Source organism: Dendrobates tinctorius, unplaced genomic scaffold (genome assembly GCF_039654945.1).
Source record: "Dendrobates tinctorius isolate UK_male_01 unplaced genomic scaffold, ASM3965494v1 ptg000057l, whole genome shotgun sequence".
NCBI lineage: Eukaryota > Metazoa > Chordata > Amphibia > Anura > Dendrobatidae > Dendrobates > Dendrobates tinctorius.
Genome location: NW_027361725.1, coordinates 27,645,900 through 27,672,218, shown reverse-complemented (window position 1 = coordinate 27,672,218; position 26,319 = coordinate 27,645,900). Strand labels below are relative to the sequence as shown.

General features: G+C 42.6%; 1 protein-coding gene across 3 annotated transcripts in view; it reads right to left on the bottom strand.

The window, feature by feature from the left end:
* Positions 1-21,546: 21,546 nt before the first annotated feature.
* PLA2G4F (phospholipase A2 group IVF) overlaps positions 21,547-26,319 on the bottom strand; it is a 224,317-nt gene continuing 219,544 nt past the window's right edge. For all 3 annotated transcript variants that reach the window (XM_073577857.1, XM_073577855.1, XM_073577856.1), the window contains one exon: positions 21,547-21,912. In XM_073577857.1, the coding sequence (XP_073433958.1) occupies positions 21,671-21,912 (242 nt within the window). In that variant the 3' untranslated portion in view covers positions 21,547-21,670. The remainder of the gene's footprint in view (positions 21,913-26,319) is intronic.

Below are 26,319 nucleotides of genomic sequence, written 5' to 3'. Positions count from 1 at the left end.
GTGGGAGTGCACATGTCCAAAGGGCTATGTTTCAATGGAAAGAAAGGACCAGCACATCTAAGCTAATGTGAACAGGCGCCAACCCAAAAAAAACAAGAAAGTAACAAATAGTAAGGTTGCACCATAATATACAAAGAAGGATTACTCCGGAACATTGAAACTGAATTGCTGCCATAGGAAATAGGAAAAAATGGAATGGACGTTATATAATGTTCACATGAAACATGTTCACATGAAATATTTATCTGCAAAAATTGCTAGAGTAATCCTTCTTTGTATATTATGGCGCAACCTTACTATCCACAATGTTGGCCTACTGAAATGTATGTTCAGTAAATGCACTCAATACTTGGTCGGGGCTCCTTTAGCATCAATGCAGCGTAGCCTGGAGGCGATCAGCCTGTGGCATTGCTGAGGTGTTATGGAAGCCCAGGTTGCTTTGATAGCAGCCTTCAGCTCATCTGCATTGTTGGGTCTGGTGTCTCTCATCTTCCTCTTCACAATAACCCATAGATTCTCTATGGAATTAAGGTCAGGTAAGTTAGCTGGCCAATGAAGCACAGTGAAACTGTTGTTTTTAAACAAGGTATTGGTAATTTTGGGAGTGTGGACAGGTGCCAAGTCCTGCTGCAGAATGAAATTTCCATCCCCATAAAGCTTGTAGGCAGAGGGAAGCATGAAGTGCTCTAAATTTCCCTGGTAGATGGCGGCGCTGACTTTGGTCTTGATTATGTTTGATTGAATAGCTTTGGATAAGGGCTTATCTGAATAGCTGCATCGGTTACCGGGAGCGCTCCCGATAATCGGCTGTTTGGTGCTGCAGCTTCATGTGTCACGGCTGTGTGACAGTGTGTGGGTAGCCTGTTTGTTGGACTATACATGCAGCTGCAGTGCCGAACAGTTGATTATCGGGAGTGCTCCAGGTAACCGATGCAGCTATTCAGATAAGCTCTTATCCGAAGCTATTCAATCAACCGTAGTAGTGTTGATAAAACACAGTGGAACTACAGCAGCAATCACTGATTGTGGATATTTCACACTAGACTTCGACAGCTTGGATTGTGGCCTCTCCTCTGTTCCTCCAGATTCTGGGAGCATGATTTCCAAATTAAATGCAAAATTTACTTTCATCTGAAAAGAACACCTTGGACCGCTGAGCAACACTCTAGTTCTTTTTTTCTTCTTGGCCCAGGTAAGATGCTTCTGGCATTGTCTATTGGTCATGAGTGGCTTGACACAAGGGATGCGACACTTGTAGCCCATGTCCTGGATACTCTGTGTGTGGTGGCTCTTGAAGCAATGACTCCAGCAGCAGTTCACTCCTTGTGAATCTCTCCCAAATTTTTGAATGGTCTTTCCTTAACAATCCTTTCAAGGTTGCGGTATCCCATTGCTTGTGCACCTTTTTCTACCACACTTTTTCCTTCCACTCAACTTTCCATTAATATGCTTGGATACAGCACTCTGTGATCAGCCAGCTTCTTTAGCAATGACCTTTTACGGCTTACCCTCCTTGCGGAGTGTGTCAATGTCTGCCTTCTGGACATCTGTCAAGTCAGCAGTCTTCCCCATGATTGTGGAACCTACTGAAACAGACTAAGGGACCTTAATAAAACGCTTAGGAAAACTTTGCAGGTGTTTTCTGTTTATTATTCTAATTTACTGAGATAATGACTTTTGGGTTTTCATTGTGTATAAGCCATAATCATCAACATTAACAGAAATAAACATTTGAAATAGATTACTGTAATGACTCTATATAATATGAATTTCACTTTTTGCATTCAAGAACGGAAATAAATTAACTATTTGATAATATTATAATTTAGTGAGAAGCATTGTATTCATCACAAGTGACAGATCCTATTTAATCTGATTGTTTCTGTGACAAAACAGACATTTTCTGAAATTATATAACTTGCTTCCATATAAATGTATTGGGGGCCCTGGATGGTCCTGTGTATGCTATCATGGTACTCTACATTACAGTAGGTGAAAGACTAAGGTTAAATCTTTGGCAAAATTATCAAAATTGACTATGCAGATTTTATTTTTTGTGGGCAGAAGGTGTTGGTAACACTGATCACCTGACTGGGGTCTTTTATCTCCAAGCAACTATTCACCATCATTTGGGTAATCTAGAAGAAGAAATTTCTTGTTTTTCAACAACTGATTTTCCTGCATCCATTTTGACGATAGCAGGATGAAAAAAAAAGGTTTTTTTTACTACAACCCTCAATTCCTTGTAAAAGATATTATATAAACAAAATTATAGTGCCTCATGAGTTAAGGAGAACATCACTTACCCAGGGTTTAGTTTTAATGAGTGATGAGGGAGTAATCAGTCGCAATAGCCCCTCTACTTTATACAAAGAATTTCATTTCTTTCGATTAACTGCAGTATTAGTTGGTATGCATACAAAGTATAGGAGCTTGTTCAGACTGGCCATTAATTAAACAGACAAAACTAAACATAGAAACAAAATGGACATATACCCTGCTATAAGTAAATAAGTAAAAGCAATAATGCATATAAATAACATAGGGGACTTGGTAAACAGTTTTTGATTTAAAAAAAAAAAGCGTAAAAGCCATCCACCAGCATCAAGGTGTACCCAAATCAGGGTGGTCCTAACCTCTAGTGTTAGAACCTGACCATGTGACAAAGTGACATCAATGTGAATAAGGGCCGAGCATGACCAGATCCCGAATATGGACACTCAACAAATGGGAAGCTATATAAATCTAATGTCCAGCTCAAAGAAAGGGAGGCCGCACACCCTTACCAGTGCTGAGTGCAGAAACCTGAATCTTAACTGAAAACATAAAATAAACCGGAGTATTAGTTGGTATGCACGCAAAAAAATCATGTTCACGCTGACCATTAAACAGAGACACAAAATGAACATACTGTATACCCTGCTGTAAGTAAAAGCAATAGTGCATATAAATAACATGGGGTACTTCGTAGACACAATTTTTGGATAAAAAAAATATGTAAAAGCCATGGCACGAATGATTTGATAAAAAATTGGAGTTTACCAAGTACCCCATGTTATTTATATGCACTATTGCTTTTTACTTACAGCAGGGTATATACAGGGTGGGCTATTTATATGGATACACCTAAATAAAGTGGGAATGGTTGGTGATATCAACTTCCTGTTTGTGGCACATTAGTATATGCGAGGGGGGAAACTTTTCAAGATGGGTGGTGACCATGGCAGCCATTTTGAAGTCTGCCATTTTGGATCCAACTTTATTTTTTTCAATGGGAAGAGGGTCATGTAACAAACTTATTGAGAATTTCACAAGCAAGAAAAACAATGGTGTCCTTGGTTTTAACGTAACTTTATTCTTTCATGAGTTATTTAGAAGTTTATGACCACTTACAGTCGTATGCTAAAGTTTGGGCACCCCTATTAATGTTAACCTTTTTTCTTTATAACAATTTTGGTTTTTGCAACAGCTATTTCAGTTTCATATATCTAATAACTGATGGACTCAGTTATATTTCTGGATTCAAATGAGGTTTATTGTACTAACAGAAAATGTGCAATCTGCATTTAAACAAAATTTGACCGGTGCAAAAGTATGGGCACCTCAACATAAAAGTGACATTAATATTTCGTAGATCCTCCTTTTGCAAAAATAACAGCCTCTAGTCGCTTCCTGTAGCTATTAATGAGTTCCTGGATCTTGGATGAAGGTATTTGTGACCATTCCTGTTTACAAAACAAGTCCAGTTCAGTTAAGTTTGATGGTCGCCGAGCATGGACAGCCCGCTTCAAATCATCCCACAGATGTTCAATGATATTCAGGTCTGGGGACTGGGATGGCCATTCCAGAACATTGTAATTGTTCCTCTTCATGAATGCCTTAGTAGATTTGGAGCGGTGTTTTGGATCATTGTCTTGCTGAAATATCCATCCCCTGCGTAACTTCAACTTCGTCACTGATTCTTGCACATTATTGTCAAGAATCTGCTGATACTGAGTTGAATCCATGCGACCCTCAACTTTAACAAGATTCCCGGTGCCGGCATTGGCCACACAGCCCCAAAGCATGATGGAACCTCCACCAAATTTTACTGTGGGTAGCAAGTGTTTTTCTTGGAATGCTGTGTTTTTAGCCTCCATGCATAACGCCTTTTTGTATGACCAAATAACTCAATTTTTGTTTCATCAGTCCACAGGACCTTCTTCCAAAATGTAACTGGCTTGTCCAAATGTGCTTTTACATACCTCAGGCGACTCTGTTTGTGGCGTGCTTGCAGAAACGGCTTCTATCGCATCACTCTCCCATACAGCTTCTCCTTGTGCAAAGTGCGCTGTATTGTTGACCGATGCACAGTGACACTATCTGCAGCAAGATGATGCTGCAGGTCTTTGGAGGTGGTCTGTGGATTGTCCTTGACTGTTCTCACCATTCTTCTTCTCTGCCTTTCTGATATTTTTCTTGGCCTGCCACTTCTGGGCTTAACAAGAACTGTACCTGTGTTCTTCCATTTCCTTACTATGTTCCTCACAGTGGAAACTGACAGGTTAAATCTCTGAGACAACTTTTTGTATCCTTCCCCTGAAAAGCTATGTTGAATAATCTTTGTTTTCAGATCATTTGAGAGTTGTTTTGAGGAGCCCATGATGCCACTCTTCATAGGAGAATCAAATAGGAGAACTACTTGCAAGTGGCCACCTTAAATACCTTTTCTCATGATTTGATACACCTGGCTATGAAGTTCAAAGCTCAATGAGGTTACAAAACCAATTTAGTGCTTCAGGAAGTCAGTAAAAAGTAGGAGTGTTCAAATCAAGAAAATGATAAGGGTGCCCATTCTTTTGCACCAGTCAAATTTTGTTTAAATGCAGATTGCACATTTTCTGTTAGTACAATAAACCTCATTTGAATCCAGAAATATAACTGAGTCCATCAGTTATTAGATATATGAAACTGAAATAGCTGTTGCAAAAACCAAAATTGTTATAAAGAAAAAAGGTTAACATTAATAGGGGTGCCCAAACTTTAACATATGACTGTATAAAATGTGTTCAAAGTGCTGAACATTGTGTTGGATTGTCAATGCAACCCTCTTCTCCCACTCTTGACAAGATGCTCCATAGAACAATATGCCTCATATGCTGCTCCATAAAGGTTATGGCCCATAAGATGCTCCATAGAATAATTTGCCCCATAAGATGCTCCATAGATTATGCCCCCATATGCTGCCCCATAGGAGGCTCCATAGATTATATATGTGTATGTAAATTAACTGTTTGTTTTGCAGAATTGTGAGAACATTGATGAAAACCTGATACCAATAGCAGACCTCTCGGCTTTTCAAAGAGGCCAACTTGTTGGTGCTCGCATGGCAGGCTCTAGTGTAACAGAAAGTGCTCGAATGCTTGGTGTGTCAAGAGGTACCATCTCCAAAGTAATGACTGCGTTTGAAAGAGAAGGAAAAACGTCCGCAGCAAAGCACAGGTCCGACCGAAAGTCAAAGTTGACTGAGAGAGACCGTCGGACTCTAAAGCGAATTGTGAGAGAGGATTGCAAGACCACGGCTCTGAAAATCACTGCTGAGCTCAATGAAGACCTACAGAACCCAGTTTCCACGAAAACTGTTCATCAGGAGCTGCACAAATCTGGATTCCACAGAAGAGCTGCAATTCGAAAACCATTGCGCTCAATGACAAATGTTTCCAAGCGTTTAGAGTGGTGTAGAAACCTCCAGAATTGGTCCCTCGAGCAGTGGAAACAGATGATATTCTCAGACAAATCGTTTACCCTATTTCCGACCTCCGGCCGAGTGTACGTTTGGAGACAGCCGAAAGAAGCATTCCATCCAGACTGCCTTCTCCCAACCGTAAAACATGGTGGAGGTTCTGTGATGATCTGGGGTGCTATTACGTGGAGATTCGCCGGGCCAATGATATCCCTTCATAGAAGAATTAACAGCCGCGATTATTTAGGCATTTTGGGCGACCAAGTGCATCCTATGGTTCAAGCACTGTTCCCGGAGGGGAGCGCCATCTTTCAGGATGAAAATGCACCAATTCATACAGCTAGAATCGTTAAAGCATGGCACGAGGAACATTGTAATGAAGTTGAGCATCTCATCTGGCCCCCACAATCCCCAGACCTCAACATTATTGAGCATTTATGGCCGATTTAGAGATTCAAGTTAGATGTCAATTTCCGTTGCCATCATCGCTCAAAGAACTGGAGGGTGTTTTAACTGAAAAATGGGCTACAATTCCTTTGGAAACAATTCACACCTTGTATGAATCCATACCTTGGAGAATTGAGGCTGTAATCGCTGCAAAAGGTGGACCTACACCATATTATACTAACTTTTGTTGATGTTTCCAGGTGTTTCCATTATTTTGTCCAACCCCTGTATATATACATACATATATACACACCACCATTCAAAAGTTTGGAGTCACCCAGACAATTTTGTGTTTTCCATGAAAACTCATACTTTTATTAATCAAATGAGTTGCCAAATGAATTTAAAATCTAGTCCAGTCATTGACAAGGTTCGAAAAAAAGATTTTTATTTTAAATAATAATTTTCTCCTTTAAACTTTGCTTTCCTCAAAGAATGCTCACTTTGCAGCAATGCAGACCTTTGGCATTCTAGCAGTTAATTTGCTGAGTTAATCTGTAGAAATTTCACCATATGCTTCCAGAAGCCCCTCCCACAAGTTGGTTTGGCTTGATGGGCACTTTTTGCGTACCATACGGACAAGCTGCTCCCACAACAGCTCAATGGGGTTGAGATCTGTTGACTGCGCTGGCCACTCCATTACAGATAGAATACCAGCTGCCTGCTTCTTCCCTACATAGTTCTTCCATAATTTGGAGGTGTTCTTTTGGTCATTGTCTTGTTGTAGGATGAAATTGGCTCCAATCAAGCGCTGTCCACAGGGTATGGCATGGCATTGCAAAATGGAGTGAAAGCCTTCCTTATTCAAAATCCCTTTTACTTTGTACAAATCTCCCACTTTACCAGCACCAAAGCAACCCCAGACCATCACATTACCTCCACCATGCCTGACAGATGGCATCAGGCACTCTTCTAGCATTTTTTCAGGTCTGCGTCTCACAAATGTTCTTCTGTGTGATCCAAACACCTCAAACTTGGATTCGTCTGTCCATAACACTTTTTACCAATTTTCCTCTGTCCAATGTCTGTGTTCTTTTGACCACATTAATCTTTTCCTTTCATTAGCCAGTCTCGGATAGGGCTTTTTCTTTCCCACTCTGCTCTGAAGGCCAGCATCCCGAAGTCGCCTCTTGACTGTAGACGTTGATACTGGCGTTTTGCGTGTATTATTTAATGAAGCTGCCAGTTGAGGACCTGTGAGGCGTCAATTTCTCAAACTACAGACTCTAATGTACTTGTCTTGTTGCTCAGTTGTGCAGCGGGGCCTCCCACTTCTCTTTCTACTCTGGTTAGAGTCTGTTTGTGCTCTCCTCTGAAGGGAGTAGTACACACTGTTGTAGGAAATCTTCAGTTTCTTGGCAATTTCTCATGGAATAGCCTTCATTTCTAAGAACAAGAATAGACTGTCGAGTTTCACATGAAAGTTTCTTTTTTTCTGGCCATTTTGAGAGTTTAATGGAACCAACAAATGTAATGCTCCAGATTGTCGACTAGCTCAAAGGAAGGTCACGTTTATAGCTTCTCTAATCAGCCAAACTGTTTTCAGCTGTGCTAACATACTTGCACAAGGGTTTTCAAGGGTATTCTAACCATCCATTAGTCTTCTTACACAGTTAGCAAACACAAAGTACCATAAGAACACTGGAGTGATGGTTGTTGGAAATGGGCCTCTATACACCTATGAACATATTGCATTACAAACCCGACGTTTGCAGCTAGAATAGTCATTTACCACATTAACAATGCATAGAGTGTGTTTCTGAATCATTTAATGTTAGCTTCATTGGAAAAAAACTGTACTTTTCTTTCAAAAATAAGGACATTTCTAAGTGACCCTAAACTTTTGAACAGTAGTGTATACACACATGCACACATACACACAACACTGTAAAGTTTCACATTAGTAGAATGAAAAGAGTGATCCAGCTCCTTTAAAATCTTGAAACTTTATTCGTGCTTATCAAAAATTCTTTCTTGTGCGGTAAAACTCCATAAACAGAGTGCATACAGGGGTACAAGCGACGCGTTTCGATCTGAAACAGATCTTTATCAAAGCTCTCAGGTAGGTTCTTGTGACAAAACAATGTGACATTTATTTCCACAGAATGCGCAGCACCGAAAACAATACACACATTCCATAGACTTGTGAGACGCTAACTACATAAAATAAACTGTGGCCACTCATAATCATAACACACACCTAAGCTGCTGCAGAAAAACATAATGAGACCTGTATTGCTAATCTGCCCAGCCGGGCAGATGCCCGGTGGGCTGGTGGCTAAGTGGGCCAACGCCGGCCCTTTAAAACGGGTGGGGAACCTCCCCATTTCTCCAGCGGCAGCCCCCGGCCGTTTAACCCTCAAGTGCATGCAGCCATCATTACAGAACGCTTCCTGCATATGAATGATGATGTCATTGGGGTGTGGGTGGGGTTAGCGGTGAGGTGGGCGAGGTTAGCGCCCAATGCTCTCCTGTCCCAGAAAAGGAGCTCAGTGTCTGCAGGTAATTTCTGTGCCTGGTGATCTGTGCCCCTCAGCTATGTACCCCCCCAGCTTTGTGCCCCAATATAATCTCTGTGCCCCCCAACTATATGCCCCCTGTGATCTGTGCCCACCAGCTATATGCACCCCTGTGATCTGTGCTCCCAGCTATATGTACCCCTGTGATCTGTGCCCTCCAACTATATGCCCCCTGTGATCTGTGCCCCCCAGATATATGCACCCCCCAGCTTTGTGCCCCAATATAATCTCTGTGCCCCCCAGCTATATGCCCCCTGTGATCTGTGCCCCCTAGCTATATGCACCGCTGTGATCTCTGCCCCCAACTATATGCCTGCCTGTGATCTGTGCCCCTCAACTACATGCCCCCATGTGATCTGTGCCCCTCATCTATATGTCCCCATGTGATCTGTGCCCCCTAGCTATATGCACCCCTGTGATCTGTGCCCCCAACTATATGCCCCCTGTGATCTGTGCCCTCCAACTATATGTCCCCATGTGATCTGTGCCTTCCAGCTATATGCCCCCTGTGATCTGTGCCCCCCAGATATATGCACCTCTGTGATCTGTGCCCTCCAGCTATATGCACCCCTGTGATCTGTGCCCCCCAGATATATGCACCCCTGTGATTTGTGCCCCCCAACTATATGCCCCCTTTGATCTGTGCCCTCCAGCTATATGCACCCCTATGATCTCTGTGGCTCCCAGCTTTCTGCCTCCCTGTGATTCCTGTGCCCCTGTTATGTACCCCCTTGATATTTGTGCTCCCATGTGATCTCTGTGGACTCCTGTGATCTTCATGCCACCCCTCAGTGATCTGTAGCCCCCAGCAATGTGCCCCCTGTGATCTTTGTGCTCCCCCTGTGATCTCTGTACCTCCCACTCTGTGATCATTGTGCCACCACATGATGATCTCTGTGTCACCCCGGTGATCTATGAGCCCCACACCGTGATCTATGTGCCTCCCCGGTGATGCCAGTCCCCCCAGTGCTGTATATCCCCCTTTATTTGTTTCCTGCTCTACTCACCATCCGAGCCAGAGACCCGCTCCTCTGCACGCCCGACGATGGACGCACCTCAGCTGTTCATCTTCCCCCATCTTCATACCTGGGTGAGTCCCAATATGGAAACTTTGTGTATGTACAGCACTTGCACTATCACCTGTACACTGTATATACACTCACTGGCCACTTTATTAGGTACACCTGTCCAACTGTGTGTTAAGACTTAATTTCTAATCAGCCAATCACATGGCGGCAACTCAGTGCATTTAGGCATGTAGACATGGTCAAGACAATCTCCTGCAGTTCAAACCGAGCATCAGTATGGGGAAGAAAGGTGATTTGAGTGCCTTTGAACGTGGCATGATTGTTGGTGCCAGAAGGGCTGGTCTGAGTATTTCAGAAACTGCTGATCTACTGGGATTTTCACGCACAACCATCTCTAGGGTTTACAGAGAATGGTCCGAAAAAGAAAAAAAATCCAGTGAGCGGCAGTTCTGTGGCCGGAAATGCCTTGTTGATGCCAGAGGTCAGAGGAGAATGGGCATACTGGTTCGAGCTGATAGAAAGGCAACAGTGACTCAAATTGCCACCCGTTACAACCAAGGTAGGCAGAAGAGCATCTCTGAACGCACAGTGCGTCGAAATTTGAGGCAGATGGGCTACAGCAGCAGAAGACCACACTGGGTACCACTCCTCTCAGCTAAGAACAGGCATCTGATGGCTACTTTCAGCAGGATAATGCGCCATGTCATAAAGCTCGAATCATCTCAGATTGGTTTCTTGAACATGACAATGAGTTCACTGTACTCAAATGGCCTCCTCAGTCACCAGATCTCAATCCAATAGAGCATCTTTGGGATGTGGTGGAACGGGAGATTCGTATCAGGGATGTGCAGCCGACAAATCTGCGCCAACTGTGTGATGCCATCATGTCAATATGGTCCAAAATCTCTGAGGAATGCTTCCAGCACCTTGTTGAATCTCTGCCACGAAGAATTGAGGCAGTTCTGAAGGCAAAAGGGGGTCCAACCCGTTACTAGCATGGTGTACCTAATAAAGTGGCCAGTGAGTGTAGACTGCTGTGTATACAATATATAGGTGATATTGGCTGCTAAGTGTGTATAATCACATTATCAACTATATAATGTATATACAGCGATAGTGTGAAACCGGCCTTATAAATACAATATATGGGTGATACTGCTGTGCATATGTTACATAGGTGATACTGCGACTATACACCTCAGTCACAGTATCACCTATATAATGTATATACAGCACTCACCTATATGGTGTATGAAACATAATATAGTATAATGCTGTCTTAATATAGTGTGTAATGTAGAGTTGTGCATATATATATATATATATATACACTCACTGGCCACTTTATTAGGTACACCATGCTAGTAAGGGGTTGGACCCCCTTTTGCCTTCAGAACTGCCTCAATTCTTCGTGGCAGAGATTCAACAAGGTGCTGGAAGCATTCCTCAGAGATTTTGGACCATATTGACATGATGGCATCACACAGTTGGCGCAGATTTGTCGGCTGCACATCCCTGATGCGAATCTCCCGTTCCACCACATCCAAAAGATGCTCTATTGGATTGAGATCTGGTGACTGAGGAGGCCATTTGAGTACAGTAAACTCATTGTCATGTTCAAGAAACCAATCTGAGATGATTCGAGCTTTATGACATGGCGCATTATCCTGCTGAAAGTAGCCATCAGATGTTGGGTACATTGTGGTCATAAAGGGATGGACATGGTCAGCAACAATACTCAGGTAGGCTGTGGCGTTGCAACGATGCTCAATTGGTACCAAGGGGCCCAAAGAGTGCCCAGAAAAAATTCCCCACACCATGACACCACCACCACCAGCCTGAACCGTTGATACAAGGCAGGATGGATCCATGCTTTCATGTTGTTTACGCCAAATTCTGACCCTACCATCCGAATGTCGCAGCAGAAATCGAGACTCATCAGACCAGGCAACGTTTTTCCAATCTTCTACTGTCCAATTTCGATGAGCTTGTGCAAATTGTAGCCTCAGTTTCCTGTTCTTAGCTGAGAGGAGTGGTACCCAGTGTGGTCTTCTGCTGCTGTAGCCCATCTGCCTCAAAGTTCGACGCACTGTGCGTTCAGAGATGCTCTTCTGCCTACCTTGGTTGTAACGGGTGGCAATTTGAGTCACTGTTGCCTTTCTATCAGCTCGAACCAGTCTGCCCATTCTCCTCTGACCTCTGGCATCAACATGGCATTTCCGGCCACAGAACTGCCGCTCACTGGATTTTTTTTCTTTTTCGGACCATTCTCTGTAAACCCTAGAGATGGTTGTGCGTGAAAATCCCAGTAGATCAGCAGTTTCTGAAATTCTCAGACCAGCCCTTCTGGCACCAACAATCATGCCACGTTCAAAGGCGCTCAAATCACCTTTCTTCCCCATACTGATGCTCGGTTTGAACTGCAGGAGATTGTCTTGACCATGTCTACATGCCTAAATGCACTGAGTTGCCGCCATGTGATTGGCTGATTAGAAATTAAGTCTTAACACACAGTTGGACAGGTGTACCTAATAAAGTGGCCAGTGAGTGTATAAACCTATATCAAAAATGTACAGATGTTTATATAGTATTGCTGTGTATTTAGTATATAGTGTGGAATCCACACTATATACATTGGCCCATCTCTATACTATATGCTGTATCTGTACATTATGAATTGTGGTATATGTTAAAGGGGACACTGAGACTTTCACCCGGGGCCCACAAAAACCTGGAGCCGGCCCTGTATGCACTGCACAGTACCACTTTTCCTGTAATGATGTCGAACAGGCAATATTGGACTGGGGGGGGTCAATATTGGTTTAGAGTTTTCAATATTACTATTTGCCAAATAAAAATAAAATATTGGAAAAGCTGCTTAAATGGATTATCCCAAGTAATCTTCTCTCCTCTGGATAGGAGATAACTTTCCAATTGCTGGAGATCTGACTGATGGGACCTCCATGATACTGAAAATCGGAGCTCTGTAGAGCACCATGTAAGTGCAGCTGTGGTTGATCATACACACTGTGGCACCATTCATATGTGGTTCTTCAAATAACTCCTTTTAGGAGAGTGAGGGGCACGACAAAGTAAAGTAACATTCACTGATCGGGGTGAGGAGTGTTATAGCTTGTGGGCTGGTGGGGTTTGTGTGGCAGGGCTGCTTTTTTGTCCCAGTCCGGACCTGAACATAATTGTTACACCGCTCCATCATACTCACCCGGCCTCCACTCCCACGCCGCAGCCTCTTTCCACCCGACGGCCACAGCGGTCACCTCTGACTGGCTCGCGGACGACGGCATCCCTGCATGCAATGCGCATGCGCCATAGGCCGCGCCTCCCTGCTGCTTCTTGTTCTCCGGCTGTGCCCTGATCCGGAAGCACCTTCAGACCAATGGCAGACCAGACAGGGCTATATCAGGCCGCTTCCCCCTGAGGGAGGCACCTGATCGTTGTGTTACCTTGCACACTGGACCCTGCTTCCTCCCGTGCTCTCTACAGTCTCTCGGTGCCATCCTCAGTGTTTCCTGCAGCAGCCTTTCAGCCTGTCTTCCGTGTTCGCTAAGTTATTCTCAGTCCTGCTCCAGTGTTCCTGTTTCCTCCGTCTCCTGCCTCCGGTGTTCCTGATCCGTCCTGCTCCAGTCCTGCCATCCTACTCCAGTCCAGCCTCCGGTGTTCCTGTTCCATCCTGTTCCAGTCCTGCCGTCCTACTCCAGTCCTGCCTCTGGTGTTCCTGTTCCATCCTGTTCCAGTCCTGCCGTCCTACTCCAGTCCTGCCTCCGGTGTTCCAGTTCCATCCTGCTCCAGTCCTTCCGTCCTCCTTTATTTCTGTCTCCTGTGTTCCAACTCTGTCCTGTCATCTACACGTCAGTTCCTCCACGTTCCAGTCTATAGTCTTACTCCATTCCTGTCTCATGTGTTCCAGCCCTGTTCTGTCATCTACACTTCAGTCCCACTGTCCTACTCCAGTCCATCCTGAGCCGCCCCTCTCGGTACCGGCTACCGTGGTACTCGAACCTGGGCCTGGGCCTACTCCTAACAGTCCCTGTATAGGGGTCAGTTCCACATGGCAGCTCGCCCGGGGCCCCTCGGTGCCACCGCCCAGGGAGTCTACTCCTGGAGATTCCGGCTCCTGACCACCCACGCTAACAATACACACTTTAGAGCCTCATAATACACCTCAGCTGCAACAGAACCTTGTAATACACATCTCAGTTGCTGCAGGATCTCATAAGTCCCCTCAGCAGTGGCAGAAAGCCACAAAAACTAAGACGAATGACCAACTACAGACATCACTGGTGAGTCAGTGTGTTACCTGTACACTGACATACACTGTATACTACACACGTGGTCAAAATTGTTGGTACCCCTCATGTAATGACTGAAAAACCCACAATGGTGACAAAAATAATTTGAATCTGACAAAAGTAATAATAAATCAAAAATCTATGAAAATGAACAAATGAAAGTCAGACATTGATTTTCTACCATGCCTCAAATGAATTAAAAAAAATAAATAAATAAAACTCATGAAATAGGCCTGGACAGAAATGATGGTAGCCTTAGCTTAAGATTTTGTTGCACAACCTTTTGAGGCAATCACTGCAATCAAACGATTCCTGTAACAGTCAATGAGACTTCTGCACCTCTTGACAGGTATTTTGGCCCACTCCTCAAGAGCAAACTGCTCCAGTTGTCTCGTGTTTGAAGGTAGCTTTTTCCAGATGGCATGTTTCAGCTCTTTCCAAAGATGCTCAATAGGATTTAGGTCAGGGCTCATAGAAGGACACTTCAGAATAGTCCAATGTTTTCCTCTTAGCCATTCTTGGGTGTTTTTAGCTGTGTGTTTTGGGTCTTTATCCTGTTGCAAGACCCATGACTTGCGCCTGAGACCAAGCTTTCTGACACTGGGCAGCACATTTCTGTCTAGAATCTCTTGATAGTCTTGAGATTTCATTGTACCCTGCACAGATTCTAGACACCCTGTGCCAGATGCAGCAAAGCAGCTCCAGAACATAACAGAGCCTCCTCCATGTTTCACAGTAGGGACAGTGTTCTTTTCTTGATATGCTTCACTTTTCCATCTGTGAACACAGAGCGGAGGTGCCTTGCCAAAAAGTTCCATTTTTGTCTCATCTGTCCATAGGACATTCTCCCAGAAGCTTTGTGGCTTGTCAACAAGTAGTTAGGCAAATTCCAGTCTGGCTTTTATGATTTTTTTTTTTTAACAATGCTATCCTCCTTGGTCGTTTCCCATGAAGTCCACTTTGGCTTATACAACGACAGATGGTGCGATCTGACACTGATGTTCCTTCAGCTTGAAGTTCACCTTGAATCTGTTTAGAAGTTTTTCCGGGCTCTTTTGTTACCATTTGTATTATCCGTCTCCTTGATTTGTCATCAATTTTCCTCCTGCGGCCACATCCAGGGAGGTTGGTTACAGTCCCATGGACCTTGAATTTCTGAATTATATGTGCAACTGTAGTCACAGGAACATCAAGCTGCTTGGAGATGGTCTTATAACTTTTACCTTTAACATGTTTGTCTATAATTTTCTTTCTAATCTCCTGAGACAACTCTTTCCTTAGCTTCCTCTGGTCCATGTTGAGTGTGATACACACCATGTCAACAAAACAGCACAGTGAGTATCTGTAGCCCTCTATACAGGCCCACTCACTGATTCCAAAATTGTAGACAACTGTGATGCTAATTAGCGGGCACACCTTGATTTAACATGTCCTTTTTGTCACATTATTTTCAGGTGTACCATCATTTCTGTCCAGGCCTATTTCATGAATTTTATTTTTTTAAAAATTCTATGGAAACATGGTTGAAAAGCAATGTCTGACTTTCACTTTCATAGATTTTTTATTTATTACTTTTGTCAGATTTAAGTTATTTCTGTGACCATTAGGGGTTTTTCCGTCATTATGTCACCGGTGATCACTGTATTACTTGTACACTGACACTACAGAGCTCCTGTGTATAATGTCACTGATTCCAGTACTACCTGTACCCTGACACTAGATACAGAGCTCCTGTGTATAATGTCACTGGTGATCACTGTCTTACCTGTAAACTATACCAGAATTCCTGCGTATAATATCACCAGTGATCACTGTATTATCTGTCCACTGAAACTATATACAGAGCTCCTGTGCATGTCACTGGTGATCATTGTATAACATGTACAATGAAACGATATACAGCGCTTCTGTGTTTAATGTCACCAGTGGTATTATTCAGTCACTATGTGGTGATATGTGGTCTGGTTACGGTGTGGTGGTATTTATCCCCTGTATTTGGTATTATTCGGTCACTGTGTGGCGGTATTTGTTCCTTTTTTGTGGTCTTGGTATACTGGATTGTCTTGTATATGGAGGTCACTTGTTTTCTCTGATATCGATAAAAGAAAGATTCTTGATTTCCAATAGAGATTAAATACTTGGACGTGTCATACCTCCCCCCCATCCTGTGACTATTATGCAGTAGAAAATATGCATCTCAGGGGCGGACATACAACATGTGCAACCGGTGTGGCTGCACGGGGCCCAGAGGTGGAGGGGGGCCCCTACAGGCAGGCTAATAATGAGCGCAATCTGGCCTGCAAGAGAAAATGGCAGCGGAGCAGAGCTGCAGCGATCCGTCCTGGTTCCTGTCAGCAGCAGCATCATCATTCAATGCTGCAACTGTGCCAGTGAGAGGAAGCTGCCGGTGACTGTTATGCTGTGGCTGCAGGAGAGCGTGCAAAGAGGTGAGAGGTGCTGTGTGTGTGTGTACAGATTAATGGTGGTGGTGTGGTGTGCATGTGTAGCGCTGTGGGGGAACTTGCAGAGAGGTGAATGGTGCTGTGTGTGTCTGTGCAGGTGGAGCGGTCAATGATGAGGGTGGTGGGAGAACAATGATGTTGATGGTTGAAAGGTCAATAATGGGGGTGGTGGGGAGGAAATGATGGGGGCGGTGGAATGGGCAATGATGGGGTGGTGGGGGAAAAGGCAATGATGGTGGAAAGGGCAATGATGGGGATGGTGGGGGAGGAGGAAATGATGGCAGTCATGGAATGGGTAATGATGGGGGTGGTGGGGGAAAAGGCAATGATGGTGGCAGTGGAAAGGACAATAATGGAGGTGGTGACTGAGAAGGCAATGATTCAGGTGTGGGAAGGGCAATTATGAGGGTGGTGGGGGAGAAAGCAATAATGGAGGTGGTGGAATGGACAGTGATGGGGGAGAAAGCAATGATGGTGTGGGGAAAAGGCAATGATGGGGATGATGGTGAAAAAGACAGATGGTTATGGTGGTTTGGGCAATGATGGGGTGGTGGGGGAAAAGGCAATGATGGTGGTAGTGGAAAGGACAATGATGGAAAAGGCAATGATGGTGAGGAGGAAATGATGGAGGTGGTGGATAGGCAATGATGGGGGGGTGGAATGGGCAATAATGGAGTGGTGGGAGAGAAGGCAATGATAGAGGTGGTGAAGAGGGCAATGATGGGGGTGGGGGAGAGGATAATTATGGGACACGGAGGACAATGAGGGGTGTGAGGGATTGGGATGGGAGGAATGGGAATTTATAATGGATTTAGGAACAGGAGGTGGAGGAAAACATTATTATCGATTATTATGTCTAACAACCCTGAAGTATAGTGTACTCACGTATTATACATACCACAGCCCCGAAGTATATAGTGTACTCATGTATTATACATAGCACAGCCCCGAAGTATATAGTTTACTCACTTATGTATAGCACAGTCCCTTAATATAGAGTGTACTCGCTTATTATGTATAGCACCATCCTTCAGTATATAGTGTAGTCACTTTATATATAACATAGTCCCTTAGTATATAGTGTACTCACTTATTATGTATAACACCAACCTTAGTTACATAGTTTCCTCTTTTGTTATGTATAACACCGTCCCTTATTACGTACCATCCTCTCTAGTTATGTATGATGCCGTACCGTATAATATAGCTTCCTCTGCTGTTATGTACAGTGCTGTCTCTTACATAGTGTATTCTTATTTTTGTTATTCACAGCACCCTCTTTTATTACATAGTCCCCCAGCTTGTTTGATATAAAATGACAAGGAGCTGATGGAGGAGCCGGTGACCAGACTACCAGCCCATCAGCTTCTCCATTAGAAAAGATGCTTTTCCATGCTCCAACAGCCATACATGTATGTGTGTGTGGCATATACCCTTCCTCAGAAACTCAATGGGGCTATGGAGAACAACATTGGATGTCAACTCAAGACAACTAGAACAAGTGACCATCAAATGCGGCATATACCAAGGTGATGCACTGTCCCCATTGCTGTTCTGCATAAGCTTGAACCCCTTCAGTTAGAGAATTACAGTCTGGCTATGGATACAAGTTCAAGAGTGGAAGCACTATCAGCCACCTCCTCTACATGGATGACATCAAGCTGTATGCGAAAAACGAACGAGACATCGATTCATTGATCCACCTGACAAGGATCTACAGCGAAGACATCGGGATGTCCTTCGGACTGGAGAAGTGTAGCCGGTTGGTAATAAAGAGAGGCAAGGTAGTCAAGACCGATGGATTGGAATTATCAGCAGGGCACGTAGCAGATGTACAGACATGCTACAAGTATCTCGGCATCCCACAGGGATACGGTAACCATGATGAGAAGGCAAGGAAAGCAGCAACATCCAAATATCATCAAAGGATAAGAGAGGTTCTGAAGAGCCAGCTCAATGGGAAGAATAAAATCTGCGCCATCAATACATATGCCCTGCCAGTTATCAGATACCCTGCTGGCATAGTGTGCTGGCCAAAAGATTAGATGGAAGCTGCAGATGTGAAGACACGAAAGCTCCTCACAATGCATGAAGGTATCCACCCTAAGTCTATCACCCAAAGATTGTATAGAAACAGAAAGGAGGGTGGTCAAGGCTTGACAAGCATCCAAGTCACCATCACGGATGAAATAAGGAGCATCCAGGAATACATCAGAAGAATGGTGCCAAAAGATGAGATTCTGAGAGAAAGCCTAAGGCAGCAACAACAGATATGGAAGTAAGAACAGGAACATGAAGCGCCATGGCAAGACAATCCGCTGCATGGGATGTACCATCGACAGATAATGGAGGTGGCTGACATGGAGAAATCCTACCAATGGTTGGAGAAAGCTGGACTCCGTGACAGCACAGGGGCACTAATCACAGCAGCACAAGAGCAAGCACTAAGTACCAGATCCATAGAAGCAGGACTCTACCATACAAGAAAAGACCCAAGGTGCAAACTATGCAAAGAAACCTCAGAAACCATCCAGCACATAGTGTCAGGATGCAAAATGCAAGCAGGAACAGCGTATACTGAACACCACAAGTAGCGGGAACTGTATAAAGGAACATCTACACAGCATATGGCCTAAGTCTCCTAAGTCCAGGTGGGAGACCCCAGAAAAGTGGTGGAGAATGAAAGGGCTAAAATCTTGTGGGACATCAAGATCCAGACGGATAAGCAGGTGTTGGCTAACCAACCAGACATTGTGATAGTAGACAACGAGTAGAAGACAGCAATGATATTAGATGTGGCAGTGTCAAGTGATAGCAATATCAGAAAAAAGGAATATGAGAAGCTGGAGAAATACAAGGGCCTCAAAGGAGAACTGGAGAAGATGTGGAAGGTGAAGACAACAGTGATTCTAGTGGTGATAGGAACACTTGGAGCAGTGACCCCCAAGTTGGAAGAATGGTTACAACAGATCCCAGGAGCAACATCTGAGCTCTCTGTCCAGAAATGCACAATACTGGGAACAACTAAGATCCTGCGCAGAACCCTCAAACTCCCAGGCCTCTGGTAGGGGACCTGAGAATGAGAAAGGACAACAAAGACAACCCCCAGTGAGGGTGAGAAGGAAGATATATATACACCTACAAGAAGCAATATAAAAATAAACCCTGCTATAACTAAGTAAACCGCAAAAGTGCATTTAAATATCACAGGGTTCTTAGTAATAAGATTTTTGATCAAAAATAGCATGAAAGCCATCTCATCATATTTGTAGCTTTGTTGCCATAAAAGGAGGGGGCCCAAACATCTCTTGCACAGGGGCCCCAAGCTGTCAGTGTCCGCCACTGATGCACCTACAGAGGTTCTACGGTGAAAACAAGTAATCATTAATGCCAAGTCCATGCTCACACATTCAGCATATGGTCAATATTTTGCCACAGTATTTGTAAGCCAAAACCAGGAGTGGGTGATAAATATGCAGATGGTTATGTTTCTATTGTACTTTTCCTCTGATTGTTCCACTCCTGGTCTTGGCTTACAAATACTGAATGTGTGAACATGGCTAAAGTATAAGTGATAAGCTATTGATTGGTAGGGGTCAGACTGCTGGGACCTGCACCAATCTGCAGAATGTGAACTCTTATCCCCATAGTATGGGGCGGCATATACGACTCGATCACCCATCCATTCATTCCCGAAGAGGCTACACTTGGCTTTTTGTGGAAGCCCGCAAAGAAGTTAAATGGACCTTGGGTCAGGCCTCCCACATGCTGCTTCATTTTAAAATGGGGATAAAAAGTATCCTGCCAGGAATAAAAGTTCCCCATTCTTGTGCTCGGTGTGGTTTCCAATAGTTGGATTCCACCAATCAATAAGTTATCACCTACCTAACCTGTGGATTGGTTATGTGTTTTCACCAAAGAACCCTTTAATGCAAACTGCTGTAATTGTACATTCCAGTTATGGTGGTGCACAGCAGATATGCAGGAGCCTCCTTTGTTTTACAGTTGATGTTCCACCATTATAGGCATACTGGCCAACAGGTATTTACATATAACTGTAGGGTGGGCCCCTAGAGTCCATTCCGATCCTGTATACCAGTATGTATTGTATGACATTGAGACGTTTCAGATAAAACATACATTTCATATCCATACGGCAGACTATCAAAACTAGCTCAAGAGTCCAGTTCCCTCCGGCTTCTCGCTGCTTTGCTCTCCTAGAAAGGTGTCCCCTATGTTTGTAATTCTGCAAGTGCACATTGACACGCACAGTCCTAAAGCTATGCAACATGCGCTCTGTTAGGATTTCACTCTACTTGCTGATTTGAGCGGTCGCCGTGTGATCCCTCGAATACGAAAATTAGAACGAGAGAAGTAGTAGAGATGTCAGTCATTACATGACCACAAGGCTGCATATCGCATGTGAGTGTTTACGTGACAATCTCATTACATTATATATAATTACATTATATATATTATGTAATGGATGTAAATCATATATAATACACAGAGCTATACAGGGATATAGGGGTGTGTGTGTCCCCAATGGGGACAGCGATGATTTCTGTCAAGTACTGCAGAATATGATGGCGTTATATTAGCAATGTATAATAAAAAGGAAAGCTTGTATTTTTCTAAATTTTTTTTAGTAAACTAGGAGTACATGTGATATAATTAAAAACTTTGCAATATGTGATCATGAAAAAGTGTACATTTTCCTCACTTTGCAGCAGCCTGTAGTTCACCTTTCCTAAACTGCAGCTGTTTTTTGTAAATGTTTAGAAATCTAATATAAAACAGTGAATAAATGAATAAATTTAAAACAAAAAAATAGTGCGTAAATGAAGTAACCATAGCAAGCTGCAGCATTTTCTCATTTGTTTGCTGCAAGTTAGTGCTCATGCTACAGTAGTTCCCAAAAGTTTGGAGACTGTCACATATTTTGACTTTCAAGTTTGCTGCTTCAGCGGTTTGCGATTTGTGTAGATAGGCTCCGGAGCGCTCCTTTAAAAGTCTTGAGCAATCAAACAATCAACTCCCTCTCTAAAAAAAAAAAAATGTTGTAAAATGTACATTTTTATTTTTCAGTGAATATTAATTAATCCCCTTTACAAACGAAAATGGCATTTACGGCACATATTGTAGTTTCGGAGTCCAGTTTGTTCTTTCATTAAACAAATTTTCACTTTTTTCTTTTCTTGTTTGGTCCACGATAGGTCCGTTTATTTTTCCTTCGTTCCAGTGCCGCCTTGAGGCCGCTTTTAATCATTTGCTCATTGTTCAAAACATTGTAACGATTCAACTCTACTAGTCTATTAAAATCATTTGTCTCGTAGGTAAAATGTTGTGTTCTGTAAGGAGAATCATTTCTTTTAAGCACAAAATCCCCAAAAACCTTTTCTTCATCTGTCTCACGGAAAACTCCTGTAACATTTGAAAGAATAATTAAGAAAGTTTATCAGATCCATTCAACAGGCAAAAAAAATAAACAAAAACACAGAAAAAAAATATACATACTCGTCCTCAGATTTTACCAAGGACAAAGGGTTTTTTCCATTTTTAAAATTCAGAAGAAATTATATTACGAACACTGAATTCTTCCATTCATTAACACTTTGATGAACACATTTACATTATGGAAAAGTGTTCTTTATCGCACCATGTACTTTTCAGAGATAGAGCAGGAGGTGGCTGCACAACTCCCACTGCGACAACCAGGAGCGCAGATATTTGCAATCCTTGCTGTTTAACTCTTTACATGCTGTGGTCACACTGACTGTACATGAAAAAGTTAGATAACGCACCGTACAACATGAGTTGTATAGTGTATCAGTGCAATGAAAGGTTTAAAATAAATAAACCTTAATTTTATCAACTATTAACATCAGCATCAATTTTCCTTAGGATGCTCACATAGGGGATGTATGTGACTAAAAGAGGCATCCTCTGTTATCCTCCTTTATTTGAGGACTATAAGATCATGGATTTCTTCTCAAATACAGTTGTGCTCAAAAGTGTACATACCCCAGCAGAAGTTTTGCTTTCTTGGCCTTTTTTCATAGAATATGAATGATAACACCAAACCTTTTTCTCCACTCATGGTTAGTGGTTGGGTGAAGCCATTTATTGTCAAACTAACATGTTTTCTCTTTTTAAATTATAATGACAACCCAAAACATCCAAATGACCCTGATCAAAAGTTTACATACCTTGGCGATTTTTGGCTTGATAACATGCACAGAAGTTGACACAAATGGGTTTGAATGGCTACTAAAAGTAACACCCTCACCTGTGACTTGTTTGCTTGTAATCAATGTTTGTGCATAAAAGCTGAGTGAGTTTCTGGGATCCAGACAGGCTCTTACATCTTTCATGTAGCCACTGACGTTTCTGGATTGTGAGTCAGGGGGAAAGCAAAAGAACTGTCAATGGATCTACGGGAAAAGGTAGTTGAACTTTATAAAACAGGAAAGGGATACAAAAAGATATCTAAGGAATTGATAATGCCAGTCAGCAGCATTCAAACTGTGATTAGCAAATGGAAAAGCAGGGGCTCTGTATAAACAAACCCACGGTCAAGTAGACCAACAAAAATTTTGTCCACAACAGACAAGAAAATTGTTCGGGATGCAAAAAAAAACCCCACAAACAACATCAGCTGAAATACTCGACTCTCTGAAAACTAGAGGTGTGGCTGTTTCAAGATGTACAAAAAGGAGGCACTTGAAGAAAAATGGGCTGCATGGTCAAGTTGCCATAAGAAAGCCATTACTACGCAAATGCCACAAAGTATCTTGCATACAATACACAAAACAGCACAGAGACAAGCCTCAAAACTTCTAGAACAAGGTAATTTGGAGTGATGAAACCAAAATTGAACTTTTTGGCCACAACCATAAATGTTACATTTGAAGAGAGGACAATAAGGCTTGTGATGAAAGGAACACCATTCCTACTGTAAAGCACGGAGGTGGATCACTGATTTTTTGTGGATGTGTGAGCTACAAAGGCACAGGAAACTTGGTCAAAGTTTAAGAACAGATGAATGCAGCATGTTATCAGCAAATACTAGAGGCAAATTTGCAATCATCAGCCCGGAAGCTGCACTTGGGACATACTTGGACGTTCCAACATGAAAACAGTCCGAAAAACACAAGGTGACCTGTCATGGACTACAGCAGAACAAAAAGTGAAGGTTCTGGAGTGGCCATATCAGTCTCCTGACCTCAATATCATTGAGGCACTCTGGAGAGATCTCAAGCGTGAAGCTCAAGCTAGACTGCTCAGGAATTTACAGGAACTGGAGAACTGGAGGCTTTTTGCCAAGAAGAGTGGGCAACCTTTCCATCTGACAAAATAAAGAACCTCATCCACAACTACCACTAAAGACTTCAAGATGTCATTGATGTTAGAGGGGGCAATACACGGTATTAAGAAATGGGGAATGTAAACTTTTGATCAGGGTCATTTGGATGTTTTGGGCTGTCATTATGATTTAAAAAGAGAAAACATAGTAGTTTGACAATAAATGGATTCACCCAACTACTAACCATGAGTGGAGAAAGTTTTAGTGTTATTCATATTCTTTTAAACTTTTGAGCACAACTGTATTTCCTACAATGTGATATACATGATACAATGTACAAGGTGCCCCCTGGAGGAACCTACATTGGGGAAACTTAATGAAAAACAAACGAAGATGAATCCACAGGCATATTATTAGTAATGACCTGGACACACCTGTGGGAAAACATTTCTCTGGATCTGGACACTGTATGACAAATACAAAAAGATCAATCTGGTAATGATGTTCAAGTCTTTGACAATAAGACTCAAACTAACACCTGGCTTTATGACTTTTGTCAAAAATCACATTTTTGCTTGAATCACATTTTTGGTGATTTACACGGAAACCCCAATGTAAGCGTTCAGCGGAGAGAGTGAAGGATAAATGTGAGCAGAGCCTTACTGAGATCTTTGGGAGGCAGAATGAACAAATCAACAGCAGGTGAAGAATTGCTTTAATTTATTCCTCATGCGGTATAAGTGATTAGATGATTTTATTCTGCGATTACAGCGATAACAGATGTAAATCAGTTTATGTTTTACTGCTGTCACACACAAAAAAAGAAGCATTTTTAATTTTTTTGAAGATGCGTTTCATTGACATATTTTGAGAGATTTAACTTATTTTTTTGTCAACAGAACTGTATGAAGGCTCATTTTTTTTGCACTATGAGGAGATTTTTTTGGTACCATTTGGCGCACAGTGTTTTGTGATCACTTTTTAAATCAAAATTTTCAGATGCAGAATGAATACAAACCAGCAATTCAGTTATTGTTTTTATTTTTGCGCGATTCACCGTGCGGTAAAAGTGATGAGACAAATTTGATCATTGGGGTCGGTACGGTTAAAGCGATAGCAGATTTTTTTTTTTTTTTTATGCTTTTGCCATTTTTACAGACGAACAACAATATTTTACAAAAATGAATATTTTATATTAATATTCTGAAAGCTGTAACTTTTTCACAATAAGTTATATTGGGTCTTGTTTCTTTGCGGGACTGTCATTTTAAATTTTTCATTTTTTTACACGTGACTTTTTGACTGCTTTTTATTTAATTTTTTTCTGCTAGTATGATGAAAAAGCTAAATTTTTAGTGTTTTTCTTTTCTTTACCATATTCACAGTAGGGAATAAATAACATTCCAGTTTTATAGTGCTGTTTTATGCTCTGCTCACAGTAATGTAGAGCAGCGTGCGCCCGAGTGGTCCTGTGAGGCTACTGCGCAGGCGCGATATCTCGGTTGACAATATGGATGACACATCCACATTAAAGCAGGAGGATGCGATTAGGAGCAAAGAAGAGGGCCAGACACCCCAGCGAGGATGCCCATCGGACCGGGCCAGCGTAATTTACATAAAGCGGTAAAGCATATCAAATGGTATACAGTGGGGAAAATAATAATAGAGAGGTCTGTAATTTTTATCGTAGGTACACTTCAACTGTGAGACAGAATCTTAAACAAAAAATTCAGAAAATCACATTGTACTATTTTTACATAATTAATTTGCATTTTGTTGCATGAAATAAGTATTTAATACAAAAGAAAAACAGAACTTAATATTTGGTACAGAAACCTTTGTTTGCAATTACAGAGGTCAGACGTTTCCTGTTGTTCTTGACCAAGTTTGCACACACTGCAGCAAGGATTTTAGTCCACTCCTCCTTTCAGATCTTCTCCAGATCTTTCACGTTTCGGGGCTGTTGCTAGGCAACATTGAGTTTCAGCTCCCTCCAAAGATTTTCTATTGGGTTCAGGTCTGGATACTGCCTAAGGAAATTCAGGACCTTGAAATGCTTCTTACAGAGCCACTATTTACTTGGCCTTTGTGTTTGTTCGGGTTATTGACATGCTGGAAGACCCAGTCACGACCCATCTTCAATGATCTTAGTGAGGGAAGGAGTTGGTTGGACAAAATCTTGCAATACATGACCCCGAAACAGACCCCCTATCCCCTTTGCAGAAAAGCACCCACAACTTGTTTCACGATTGGGACTGTGTCCTTCGGGATGAATTGATACTTCATCGAAATCTGGCAAGTAGAGTGGATACCAAAAAACTCTATTTTGGTCTAATCTGACCACAAGACCTTCTCCCATGCCTTCTCTGACTCATGATGGTCATTGGCAAAGTTTAAACGGGCCTGCACATGTGTTGGTGTGAGCATGGGGCCGTGAGTGCCCTGCATGATTTGAATCTATGATGGTGTGACGGATCGCACAGGGGAAGGGATGTGTCGACTTACCTCACCTCTGGGGAGGAGAA